General features: G+C 38.0%; 1 protein-coding gene across 1 annotated transcript in view; it reads right to left on the bottom strand.

The window, feature by feature from the left end:
- The window catches only part of LOC127436826 (thyrotropin-releasing hormone-degrading ectoenzyme-like), a 210,178-nt gene that overhangs the window by 26,380 nt on the left and 169,232 nt on the right, over positions 1-14,566 (bottom strand). Inside the window, exons 15-16 of the mRNA XM_051691261.1 lie at positions 12,652-12,749; positions 12,405-12,512 (exon numbers count right to left, since the gene is read on the bottom strand). Of these exons, the coding sequence (XP_051547221.1) occupies positions 12,405-12,512; positions 12,652-12,749 (206 nt within the window). The remainder of the gene's footprint in view (positions 1-12,404; positions 12,513-12,651; positions 12,750-14,566) is intronic.

Raw genomic sequence — 14,566 nt, 5'->3', positions numbered from 1 at the left:
TGTAAAAATGTTCTGAAGGCAGTAATCTGCACTTGAAGCCAACCCCCCACATTGCCCCAAAGTCCAACGGGAGCTAAAAAAGTCACAGTCACTTGAGAGAGTTTGGATGAAGGATCCAACTCACCAATGTTAAGCCAAGTCTATGTCACAAATATGAAATCCAATTCATTCGATGTGAAGAAGTCATTTAAGATGAATGTTTTTATTGGAAGTGATCTTGCATTTACCAAAGCCATCTTAGCTAGATAGGGATTTCCAGCTTGTAGCGAAACAGCATACAATGACACTTTTGCCGACTTGGAGTATTCCAGAGTTTGGAGATTTCGGAAATTGGTGCCTATTCTGATAATTTGTGGTCTCACTGGAGCGCACGTAAATGATGCCAAATAAGCTAGAATAGGCAGTAAACTGGTGTATCTGGGCTTCAAAGAATGCAGAGGGATGTTGTATTTGCACAAGCCATCATCAGAGAATCACCGTAGACGTGTCCAGAAATCTTTTCAGTCTAAGAGTCCGCCTCATTTTTCTGCTTTCTGTGGCGTTTCTTACGATGGCGTGTGTAGCTGGGCATATGGCACATACGTACCCATGGAAAAAAAGGTGAGGAAAAGCAGGTATAGAAAAATCAACCACCCTGGTGCCATCTTGCCCCAGTTTTCCCCCTTTAGATGCTTATTGTCATCTATCTGCAGCATGTTTGGCATCTAATGCCTGTGGATAGATTGCATCAACAACAGGCCATAAGCTTCTAATAACACTCCCGTTCACTGGGTGTTTCAAGTCAAGGGTGTTTTTAATTTCTGTGGTCTCAACATAGGATGCTATCTCTTGTGCATCTAAGTTTTTCTAAGACCTGGAAATTTCATCATACAACATCTTATCCCTGCATCGTCTGACTCAAATATCCCCTTTTGGACATTCATGTTAAATTAAATGTGTGAAAATAGACAATGTATGGTAGACCAAATGTGTGAAAACGTGTGTATGTTGCTGTCACTAATACGATTTTATGCATGTCCTCGTATATGAGTTTACAACCTCATGCAAGCATTTGATGATATTCATCATGGAGAAGAGAAGACAGAGATCCAGGTCCTGGTTTGCTGTTCTTCGTTGCCATTTCCTCTGTCCTCTCCCTGGTGATGTCACTCTGTCCCATTAGAGCAGCAACAGCAGCAGCTGCTGTTAAGATGCCTTTCAGCCTACCAACTTCTATTGCATATTTGAAGACTGACACGCTATGATCATCGAATTAAGGGGCATGTAGTCGCTCAAGCAGAAGGACCTGACTGAGGCTTGACTGTCCTCCCTCAGGATATGATTTAACGGCTCTGGGTTTAATTGCATCTGGAACTCTATGTACACTGACTTTTGTTCTATCAACACATAAAAAAGCTAATCAAGTTCTTCCGGATTACTTTAACTAGAATCTGAGAAACTCTGGACTCTGAGAAACTGAACTCAAAACTTCAAAATTCTGGACTACGTGTTGGCCCTCCAGGAGAAGCTTGGATAGCTCTGCTCTAAATTCTCTACATATGCCTATTGCTCTGATTCAATTTAATTTAGCTGCTGGCTCCTTGCTGCAAGGATGTATGCTTTCCAACTGAATTCATATTACAGTGTTCTAAAGCAACATGCTGTTGCCTACAACAAAGCTGCCTTTTTTACTGCCTGGGCTATATACTTCCCCAATTAAGCCTCAAATTACTAAGGGTCACTTCTAGTTCCTCATATATTCAAGGTCACTATGCTTAGCTCAAAATGAGTTTGTTGGTCAATAGTCTTGTTTTACAACCTTAGACAATGTGCATTACACCATATGCATTACACCATATCACCATACAACTTGGAATTGAATCATTTGGTTTTATAGCATCACGCTAATTCTAACTCATTTAGGGCTGCATCATTAATCAATCAAGTTACAGCTGTCACAGTTGACTTAAGCATCAATCAGTACTCCGTTACAGTAGGTCTACTCTCATTATGTCACAATTATTTGGTTACATGCTAGCCGCTGCAACCACAGCAGTCTGTTGCTAATTGCATTTGTAACAGGAACATGCTGCTTGTTTTTCATTCTTATCCGGGCAATGTGTTGCCTTAAGCTAGCTTGTGCTTCTGCTTATGGCGACATGGGGTGTATGCTTCCTCCAGTAGGTTATCTTTAGCATTAGTAGTACTAATTTAAATAGCATATGCTTGATATCTCAACACTACGCAGTCAGCTTCGTAGTTATGATTTGGCATGACATCACCTGAGGTCAGTTAAACCAGCTTTCAATGTTCATAGCTATGGATTCAGAATTACATAATTCAACATCTCAACAAGGTTTCGGCTGTTTGGTTTCAGTTAATCCAGCAGCAGCATCTTTTGTTTTTTGGGGGATTTTGACATATGTTTAGCTTTAAATCTACATATATGCACAGGTTTCTGTGAGGGTTAGGTTACGGGTAGGGTTAGGGAATAGAAAATATCATTAGCCTACATATATACATATACATTATATATATATATATATATACACATACATATACAAAATGCGATCACGTGATGTTTGTTTTCTTTATTGCAGACAAAGTGGAATTCAGATGGACAGAGGCTAGAATTTTACATTTAGTAATGAGAAACATTATTCATTTGAAAAGGTCATGTGCTGCTTAATGCAGTGCCTGCTGTGTGTACAACAAGAACGCCAATAAAAGCCTTATTTTAATACCAATAAAGGACTTTGTATGTTTAATATTTTATTTTTTATGAATAAAAATGATATTAATATGGTAAACATAACATAACATGATACATGATGTATTGTTTTACGAACACTGATTTGTGAGAGTTTAGTGGAACTGCATGTGTCAGAATAAACACCTTGGTAATGACATTCTACAATACTACTCTTATTTCTGCCACAAATTGATATAGCAGTAGTAGTAAGAGTAGTATGTGAAGTATGCAATTGCGAATGCAGTCCATGAAACACACATTCCTGTAAGTCTGGCCAAATGTGAATAAGCTGCGTCATCAACAGAGCTTGTGCAGGCGCTCGGGAGCAACTGCGCCGGCTGAGCCAAAACGGCCTCACAGTACTTTAATGGCATTCATGGTGACATGGCATTGGTGCCAGACAAAATTTCTAAAATTTCGTACACTGCTTCAAGTCCGGCACCGATCGTTCTATGCAGCACTGCATGAAGTCAAACACACCTAATGTCTTGTATAGGACCAATGCAGGAAGGACAAGTGAATTTAAAAACATGTCAGTTAGGGAATAATATTTGTGGTGCTCCATTCCTGGACCATGATATTTGGATAACTCATTAAATTTAAAGGTGTTTTCAGATGAATATTCAGAGAATGAAGATGGGAAATGAGACAAAATATAAATCAGATTTTCTTATATCTGTGACTTCTGATATTGAATCCTAAATGTAAAGGTTCAATTTGCTCTAATAGCTGACTGTGTGGAGCTAACAGATTTCCAATAAAAGGCTGCCATACGATGAGCCTATACACATTCTGTGAGTACACACTCAAGACTTTTAGTTCTTGAAACAATTTGCAATGCCATTAGAGTAAATCATTGTGTGAGCCTCATCATTGCACAAATAAAAAGTTTAGTTGGCACAGTTTCCCTCAACAAAGGCGTCTAACTTTGATCAATTCAGTTGATATCTTTTTGTTCAGTGTGTGGTATCTTTTTTTTATTATTATTATTTTTTTATCAATAAAGCTGTTTTGCAGTTTTTGTAGTTTCCATTAATGGACCATTGATGCTGCTCGGTCATTCCTTTGACATTATCATCACCTAAACCATAAAAAAAAAAATTAAAAAAAAATTATAAAAAAAAAAAACACATAAAGGTCAAACACATTCCTCTTTTATGATCTGCTCATCTTTGAATATCAAATTGAACAGACATTTCATTATCCCAACGGGACTAAAGGTCATTGTTGAAAAAAGGACAATGAAGGGCACAATAGCCAGACTCAAAAAATAAAAACATGGTACAATTTGAAAGAAAACTCACATTGAACTGCTTGAGCTAATGCACAAAATGCATAAATCACTTTTACTAAATGGTCGAACACCCACTCCCTTCACAATATAATCTCATAAGAAGATAATGTGGACTCCAGACTTACAAAAAAATAGGTGGTCTTAAATTGTAAGTTCAGTCGCTTAGAAAAGTAAGAACACACCTCTCCTTAACAAGTCACAAAATGTAAGGTATTATGACAAGTTGGATGCAAGTTTCTATAGCTCAACCAATACTGTTTGTAGCTCAACTGATAGAGCATGGCGCTAGCAACTGCAAGGACACAGGTTATTCAAATTCCTAAAATATGAGAAATAGTAAGGCAAGCATCCCTAATACAATATGAATAATGGAAAAGAAAGACAGCAGTATCTCTTATTGATTTAATGCTTGCCATCTTGCCAAGGCATCCATACTCAAGAACCTTCAGCACTTTTTGCCATTAATATTTAGTAAAGTCAAAAAAAATAAATAAATAAAATAAAATCCTGCACACTACCTTAGCATTCAAAGAATATCACAAAACTTTTCTTGCAATGTTTCGGTCACATAACCTTTGTCAGGCATTTACCTTCATCAGTCAGTGACCGAAACGTTGCAATAAAAGTTTTGTGATATTCTTTGAAAGCTTAGGTAGTGTGCAGAATTTTTTTTCTTTTTTTGACTTTACTAAAGATTAATGGCAAAAAGTGCTGAAGGTTCTTGAGTATATGTCCTATACACCTACCAACTATTTTTCAGGTGTGCAAGGTTATTTGGTTATTGTTTGCCATTAATCTTTAAAATACTGTTAATTATGCAAAATTTTCTCTGAATTTACTATTTATAGGTATTTGTATGAGTAAAATGAAAATTTTTGTTTTATTCTGTAAAATACTGACAAAATTTCTCCCAAATTCCAAATAAAAATATTGTCATTTGGAGCATTTATTTGCAGAATAAGCACCCCCAGATCATCACCGATCCTCCACCTGGTCGTCTAATGGTTAGGCGGAGTCCTGGAGAGGCCTTCAAGCCACAGAGTCTCGCACCCACTGTGAAATTTGGTGGAGGATCAGTGATGATCTGGGAGTGCTTCAGCAAGGCTGGAATCGGGCAGATTCATCTTTGTGAAGGACACATAATTCAAGCCACGTACAAGGTTATCCTGGAAGAAAACTTGCTTCCTTCTGCACTGACAATGTTCTCCAACTCTGAAGATTGTTTTTTTTCAGCAGGACAATGCTCCATGACACACAGCCAGGTCATTAAAGGTGTGGATGGAGGACAACCGGATCAAGACCTTGTCATGGCCAGCCAAATCTCTTGACCTGAACCCCACTGAAAACCTCTGGAATGTGATCAAGAGGAAGATGGATTGCCACAAGCCATCAAACAAAGCCGAGCTTCTTGCATTTTTGTGCCAGGTGTGGCATAGTGTCACCCAACAGCAATGTGAATGACTGGTCAAGATCATGCCAAGACGCATGAAAGCTGTGATTGAAAATCAGAGTTATTCCACCAAATATTGATTTCTGAACTCTTCCTAAGTTAAAACATTAGTATTGTGTTGTTTAAAAATGAATATGAACTTGTTTTCTTTGCATTATTCGAGGTCTGAAAACACTACATCTGTTTTGTTATTTTGACCAGTTGGCATTTTCTGCAAATAAATGCTCTAAATGACAATATTTTTATATGGAATCTGGGGGAAATGTTGTCAGTACTTTATAGAATAAAATAAAAATGTTAATTTTACTCAAACACATCCCTATAAATAGTAAATCCAGAGAAACTGATAATTTTGCAGTGGTCTCTTAATTTTTCCCAGAGCTATACACACACACACACACACATACAGGTGCATCTCAATAAATTAGAATGTTGTGGAAAAGTTCATTTATTTCAGTAATTCAACTCAAATTGTGAAACTTGTGTATTAAATAAATTCAATGCATGCAGACTGAAGTAGTTTAAGTCTTTGGTTCTTTTAATTGTGATGATTTTGGCTCACATTTAACAAAAACCCACCAATTCACTATCTCAACAAATTAGAATATGGTGACATGCCAATCAGCTAATCAACTCAAAACACCTGCAAAGGTTTCCTGAGCCTTCAAAATGGTCTCTCAGTTTGGTTCACTAGGCTACACAATCATGGGGAAGACTGCTGATCTGACAGTTGTCCAGAAGACAATCACTGACACCCTTCACAAGGAGGGTAAGCCACAAACATTCATTGCCAAAGAAGCTGGCTGTTCACAGAGTGCTGTATCCAAGCATGTTAACAGAAAGTTGAGTGGAAGGAAAAAGTGTGGAAGAAAAAGATGCACAACCAACCAAGAGAACCGCAGCCTTATTGTTTGTCAAGCAAAATCGATTCAAGAATTTGGGTGAACTTCACAAGGAATGGACTGAGGCTGGGGTCAAGGCATCAAGAGCCACCACACACAGACGTGTCAAGGAATTTGGTTACAGTTGTCGTATTCCTCTTGTTAAGCCACTCCTGAACCAAAGACAACGTCAGAGGCGTCTTACCTGGGCTAAGGAGAAGAACTGGACTGTTGCCCAGTGGTCCAAAGTCCTCTTTTCAGATGAGAGCAAGTTTTGTATTTCATTTGGAAACCAAGGTCCTAGAGTCTGGAGGAAAGGTTGAGAAGCTCATAGCCCAAGTTGCTTGAAGTCCAGTGTTACGTTTCCACAGTCTGTGATGATTTGGGGTGCAATGTCATCTGCTGGTGTTGGTCCATTGTGTTTTTTTGAAAACCAAAGTCACTGCACCCGTTTACCAAGAAATTTTGGAGCACTTCATGCTTCCTTCTGCTGACCAGCTTTTTAAAGATGCTGATTTCATTTTCCAGCAGGATTTGGCACTTGCCCACACTGCCAAAAGCACCAAAAGTTGGTTAAATGACCATGGTGTTGGTGTGCTTGACTGGCCAGCAAACTCACCAGACCTGAACCCCATAGAGAATCTATGGGGTATTGTCAAGAGGAAAATGAGAAACAAGAGACCAAAAAATGCAGATGAGCTGAAGGCCACTGTCAAAGAAACCTGGGCTTCCATACCACCTCAGCAGTGCCACAAACTGATCACCTCCATGCCACGCCAAATTGAGGCAGTAATTAAAGCAAAAGGAGCCCCTACCAAGTATTGAGTACATATACAGTAAATGAACATACTTTCCAGAAGGCCAACAATTCACTAAAAATGTTTTTTTTATTGGTCTTATGATGTATTCTAATTTGTTGAGATAGTGAATTGGTGGGTTTTTGTTAAATGTGAGCCAAAATCATCACAATTAAAAGAACCAAAGACTTAAACTACTTCAGTCTGTGTGCATTGAATTTATTTAATACACGAGTTTCACAATTTGAGTTAAATTGCTGAAATAAATGAACTTTTCCACGACATTCTAATTTATTGAGATGCACCTGTATATGTAGATATAGCAATGGAAAAAATTAAGAGACCACTGCAAAATTATCAGTTTCTCTGGATTGACTATATATAGGGATGTGTTTGAGTATATATATATATATACAGTGCATCTGGAAAGTATTCACACCGCTTCACTTTTTCCACATTTCGTTATGTTACAGCCTTATTCCAAAATGAAATAAATTCATTATTTTCCTCAAAATTCTACAAACAATACCCCATAATGTCAACGTGAAAGAAGTTTGTTTGAAATCTTTGCAAATTAAAAATAAAAAACGAAAAAAAAAAAAAAAATCACACATAAGTATTCACAGCCTTTGCTCAATACTTTGTTGAAGCACCTTTGGCACCAATTGCAGCCTCAAGTCTTTTTGAGTATGATGCTACAAGCTTGGCACACCTATTTTTGGGCATTTCTCCCATTCTTCTTTGCAGGACCTCTCAAGCTCCATCAGGTTGGATGGGGAGCATCGGTGCACAGCCATTTTCAAATCTCTCCAGAGATGTTCAATCGGGTTCAAGTCTGGGCTCTGGCTGGGCCACTAAAGTACATTCACAGAGTTGTCCCGGAGCCACACCTTTGTTATCTTGGCTGTGTGCTTAGGGTCGTTGTCCTGTTGGAAGATGAACCTTCACCCCAGTCTGAGGTCCAGAGCGCTCTGGAGCAGGTTTTCATCAAGGATGTCTCTGTACATTGCTGCATTCATCTTTCCCTCGATCCTGACTAGTCTCCCAGTTCCTGCCGCTGAAAAACATCCCCACAGCATGATGCTGCCACCACCATGCTTCACTGTAGGGATGGTATTGGCCAGGTGATGAGCGGTGCCTGGTTTCCTCCAGACATGATGCTTGCCATTCTTTTTAATTAATTAATTAATTTATTTATTTATTTATTTATTAATTTCAGGCCAAAGAGTTCAATCTTTGTTTCTCATAGTCTGAGAGTCCTTCAGGTGCCTTTTGACAAACTCCAGGCGGGCTGTCATGTGCCTTTTACTGAGGAGTGGCTTCCGTATGGCCACTCTACCATTCAGGCCTGATTGGTGGAGTGCTGCAGAGATGGTTGTTCTTCTGGAAGGTTCTCCTCTCTCCACAGAGAAATGCTGGAGTTCTGTCAGAGTGACCATCAGGTTCTTGGTCACCTCCCTGACTAAGGCCCTCTCCCTGACTAAGGCCCTTCTCCCCCGATCGCTCAGTTTGGCCAGGCGGCCAGCTCTAGAAGGAGTCCTGGTGGTTCCAAACTTCTTCCATTTACGGATGATGGAGGCCACTGTGCTCATGGGGACCTTCAATGCTGCAGAAATTTTTCTGTACGCTTCCTCAGATCTGTGCATCGATACAATCCAGTCTCGGAGGTCTACAGACACTTCCTTGGACTTCATGGCTTGGTTTGTGCTCTGACATGCACTGTTAACTGTGGGACCTTATTTAGACAGGTGTGTGCCTTTCCAAATCATGTCCAATCAACTGAATTTACCACAGGTGGACTCCAATCAAGTTGTAGAAACATCTCAAGGATGATCAGTGGAAACAGGATGCACCTGAGCTCAATTTTGAGTGTCATGGCAAAGGCTGTGAATACTTATGTACATGTGATTGTTTCCGTTTTTTATTTTTAATAAATTTGCAAAGATTTCAAACAAACTTCTTTCACATTGTCATTATGGGGTATTGTTTATAGAATTTTGAGGAAAATAATGAATTTAATCCATTTTGGAATAAGGCTGTAACATAACAAAATGTGGAAAAAGTGAAGCGCTGTGAATACTTTCCGGATGCACTGTATATACACACCAATCAGCCACAACATTAAAACCACCTGCCTAATATTGTCTAGGTACCCCTCGTAGAATTCTGAGATGCTATTCTTCTCACCACAATTGTGGCAGTTATCTGAGTTACCATAGACTTTGTCAGTTCGAACCTCTCTGGCCATTCTCTGTTGACCTCTCTCATCAACAAGGCATTTCCGTCCACAGAAATGTAAGCGCAGCATAGTTTTAGCGGGAAGACTAGCAGCTGTACATCATCGCACCACTAGCTAGATAACTCCTAGCCAATCACATGTCAGCCATTGCTTTATAAGTCTGCTCACAAACTATCACATTGCTGTTTCAGTGTGCTAATACAGCAACCTCCACCACCCCACCTCCACGGTTGAGTCCCGTCCTCCTATCTCTGGCAGGTTATGACGGTTCCAAGTACAACTTCTTCAGACCGCCAGACGGGGCTTATGCCAAAGAGAGACATTACATTTCTGTTTCCATTTTCATCAAATAAACGTCATCTTAAATTTCACTCAAGTCTGCGAGTATTCCTGATAGAACTGCCGCTCACTGGATGTATTTTTGTTTTTGTCACCATTCTGCGTAAATTCTAGAGATTGTTGGGTGTGAAAATCCTAGGAGATCAGCATTACAGAAATACTCAAAGCAGCCCATCTGGCACCAACAGTCATGCCACGCTCAATCACTGAGATCACATTTTTCCCCATTCTGATGGTTGATGTGAACATTAACTGAAGCTCATGACCTGTATCTGCATAATTTTATGCACTGCATGGCTGATTAGATAATCGCATGGATGATTGTTGGTGCCAGATGGGCTGATTTGAGTATTTCTGTAACTGCTGATCTCCTTGGATTTTCACTCACAACAGTCTCTAGAATTTACTCAGAATGGTGCCAAAAAACAAAAAAGATCCAGTGAGCGGAGTTCTGTGGATGGAAATGCCTTGTTGATGAGAGAGATCAACAGAGAATGGCCAGACTGGTTTGAACTAACAAAGTCTACGGTAACTCAGGTAACTGCTCTGTACAATTGTGGTGAGAAGAATATCATCTCAGAATGCTATTCTGAGATGTGGGTTGGCAGCACAAGGGGGACCTACACAATATTAGGCAGGTGGTTTTAATGTTGTGGCTGATCAGTGTATACAGTATATACACTACCGGTCAAAAGTTTTGAAACACTTGACTGAAATGTTTCTCATGATCTTAAAAATCTTTTAATCTGAAGGCGTATGCTTAAATGTTTGAAATTAGTTTTGTAGACAAAAATATAATTGTGCCACCATATTTATAATTTTATTAATTATAAAACTAAAATTTAATAAAAAATAAACAAAGTTTTTGAAATTGATGACTTCGACCAAATAATAAAGAAAAGCAGCCAATAATTGCCCAACATAGATGGGAACTCCTTCAATACTGTTAAAAAGCATCCCAGGTTGATACCTCAAGAAGTTGTTTGAGAAAATGATCAGAGGGAATGTTTGCAAATTCTAGGCAAAGGGTGACTACTTTGAAGATGCTAAAATATAACACAGTTTTGATTTATTTTGGATTTTGTTTAGTCACAACATAATTCCCATAGTTCTATTTATGTTATTCCAGAGTTTTGATGACTTTACTATTATTCTAAAATGTGAAGAAAAATAATTATAATAAAGAATAAGTGTTTCAAAATCTTTGACCGGTAGTGTGTATATATATATATATATATATATATATACACACATATATATATACAGTAGCCTATATTAAAGAGCACACCTTTTAGGAGCCCTAGCTGTGTGCCAGTGGATTTGACTAACCTGTCAGTTGTGACAGCAGTCTGAGTTTGAACCTAACCCTAACCCACACGTGGAATTCTGTTCAGAGTTCGGTTCAAAGACTTCATGCCTGATTGGACACATTTAAAGCCTTTTACTGGACTCACATGGAACTCACATTAAACTAACATTGGACACACTGTAATCACACTGGACTCACTTGGCACGCTAAAAACACACGACTCACACTGGACTTTCACTGGACTCACACTGAACTCCACTCACATTGAACTCAAACTGAACTCACTTCAATGGCACTCTGGGAATTAACTGCAGGCACAGGTTCAAGAGTTGAAACTCTTCATTGAGCATTTTTGAGCATTTTTTTTTCTTATTTATTTTATTTGACTTAATCTTTGACTGCAGAGGCCCAACACTATTGCTATGAATTCAAATGAAACCAGCTTTTCGAATGTTGAAAGCAAGGATATAGGTAAACAGCAGTTGAACAGAGCACCCTGCTGGCCTATCAGACATGGTCCAGTCATGCTTGATATTAAGTTACTAAATGCAAATTATAAGAAGCCATGGCCTTTATATGTAACTACTTCACTGTGTAATAACATCTCTCTCTCTCTCTCTCTCAACACACTCTGTGTGTGTGTATGTGTGTGTGTGTGTGTGTGTGTGTGTGTGTGTGTGTGTGTGTGTGTGTGTGGTCTTGCATGTGCGTGTAGTAGGTATTTGGCAAACACAATATCTTGAGGTTAAGACCAATAGCTTCAAATACACACCCACAATCATGCTCACTGTCTGTTATAGTGTTTATTCTGCATTATGGTCATTAGTCCTGCTGGTGGTGTGTTTGACAGTAGACTACTGTTATGAATGTGAACATTGCTTTGGCCAGAGGGCTAAAAAACAAAACAAAACAAAACAAAAAACATACGAATGAACAAATGTTCATCACAAACACACACACACACACACACACACACACACACACACACACACACACAAACACCACTCAGCACTTATATTCACTCATCTCTCAGTAGAAATGTGTGTTTGACCAAATCAAAGATATAACTCACTCTGGCCATCAGTCTGTTGGCTCTCAGTATGCTGTAACAATGATGGGTGTATTTTACTTCTTCATGTACATTTCATTAGACTGAGCAAAAGCCATATCGATGCATCATCAGTGTTTCATGCAGGATTGTAGTTTTGCAGTAGGGCACTAAATCCCAGATTCAGTGAATAGGTGAGTTGTTAACACAGTAATCCGAGCAGATTCAGCTAGTAATTGAGTTGCTAAGTAATTGTATCGATTCAGTGAGTTCATAACTCAGAAATAAGAGTCTGTAAATATTTAAACTTCCCCACCTGTTCTTGTTGCTGGAAATCCAGTCTGAAATGAGAGACACAGCTTGACGATGACAGTGTTTGTTTCCAAAACTACAGGCCAACATGATTACCTCTCTCTGCAGCTCTCTAAGGAGGAAACATTTCAGAAGGAGGAATGAAAAATTAAATACAGGTCTGCTGATTTTTATCTGACTTATGCTTAAGCAATTCAGTGTCCTCAGTTAGGCCACATTCAAGATGGACATAGGATTAAAGATAGACTCACTCAGTCTGATAAGCAGCCTGCATGAAGGAGCCGTCAGAGGAAGTGGATGGCCAGCCCATCTTGTGATACTTTGGTGCCACCTGTTTAAGCACATAGTCCTGATGATGGAGAAGAAACACAGATTAACCATGATTAAAGAAATTTCAAGAGACTTTGAATAATTTTTAGTGTAAAGTGCATTTACTGTAACGTTATTGTTTTGTATTCTATACAGTATAAAGTGCTAAGAGTGTGTGTGTTTGTGTTTGTGTCCAGGGAAATGTTGCAGTAGGTGGTGGCTAATTTAACGTGACTTCTCTATTTTATGATAATTAGACCCACTAGGTTGCAAATGGAATTCTTAAAACACACACATTTACAAGAACATGAAAACACAAAGATGACGCTGTTTTTCACATCTTAGTGTGTGGTACGGCTGGTCATAGGCCTGTTGCACGAAGCTAGCTGAACAAATAGAGTTTCAGAGTAAGTTTTAGATTGACAAAACCAGATAGAGGTGAACCAATTTAGATCGGGTTCAGTGACGTCAAGATGCTTGCTATAAATGTTCTCTTTCAACTCAGAGTTTGATCTTGAGTTCATGCTTAACCCTAAAGCACGTGCACATGAATGAGTGACATTTGCCATGAACAGCCAATGCATGAATCTTGGAGAGAGTCGGCACTATAAACTGCTCGCTAGAAATACAACATGATTTACGTCTTTGATGAAGATCAAGAGATCATTATGAAGTATAAAGAATTTTAACATATATAAACTCTGTTGCTGCCAAGGACGTTTGAGGAGACTGCTGAAAAAGAAAAAAAAAAAAAGAAAATGGAATATAGGCCTAATGTGTAATTGATGTATAACTGAATTTCCAAAACCGGTATTGGAATTGAGTCCGATACTGCGCTTATGTACTTGCAAATAGTCTCTGATACCAATAAAATATATTGTCTGACATATGAAAGTTGCAATTTAATAAAATAAATATACAGTCTGCATGTGCTGCTCGCTTCAAAGTGAATTCGTAAAGCTGGCTGCTCATTCACTGAAATACAGTATGATGACCATTCTGTGCACTATATGTGTGTGTAGTAGGTGACAGAGAGCAGAGCGTGCATCCACCTTGAAGCGTGTAGTATCATACTACATATTTATTTAATTAATTTGCAGCCTTTTATGGTTTAATAATAACATTGGGTCATGCATTTCTGCAGGTTTGAAATCGTCAAAAACATCCAAACTGAAGGGGCTTCACTTGGTTTTCCTCCAAAATAAATGCTCCTTTTAAATGGAATAAAATATGACAGAAATATATCACTACTGTATATTTATGTAATCTTTACTGTCAGAAATACCACTCTTCATATTAATAAATCAATAATAATTGTATTATATTTAATATCTCACATCTGTGATGCTCTGTTTGTGCACCACTTTATTTGGCAAAACTAACCCCAAAGTTGTTTTTTGGATTGTGTTGTGAGAATCTGTATAAAAGTAATTAATGTGATAAAATTAATACAATGTTATGTTGAAAATTAATTGTTCTATTTTCTTTTGAGTCTTAATGCATTTATTTATTTGGACACCCTTTGATGACAGAGTTTAAGTTTATTATTGTTGGGTTTTTTTAGTTTTTTTTGACAATTTTGACAAAGGAAGAGCTAAACATCACTTATTGTTATTATTAGTATTATATATATATATATATATATATATATATATATATATATATATATATATATATATATATATATATATTTTTTTTTTTTTTCACTAATTAACCGCACAGTTTTCTTTGATTAATCGCGATAAATCACGGTACATGATACATTACAACAAATGTTAAAAAATATCATAATAAATATATTTACATTATACTTATGTCTCAAATAAGTATTTTTTTTAATTATTATTTAAATATGTA

Source organism: Myxocyprinus asiaticus, chromosome 47, assembly GCF_019703515.2.
Source record: "Myxocyprinus asiaticus isolate MX2 ecotype Aquarium Trade chromosome 47, UBuf_Myxa_2, whole genome shotgun sequence".
Taxonomy (NCBI): domain Eukaryota; kingdom Metazoa; phylum Chordata; class Actinopteri; order Cypriniformes; family Catostomidae; genus Myxocyprinus; species Myxocyprinus asiaticus.
The sequence above is the reverse complement of the archived record's forward strand: the minus strand, read 5'-3'. Positions and strand labels throughout refer to the sequence as shown.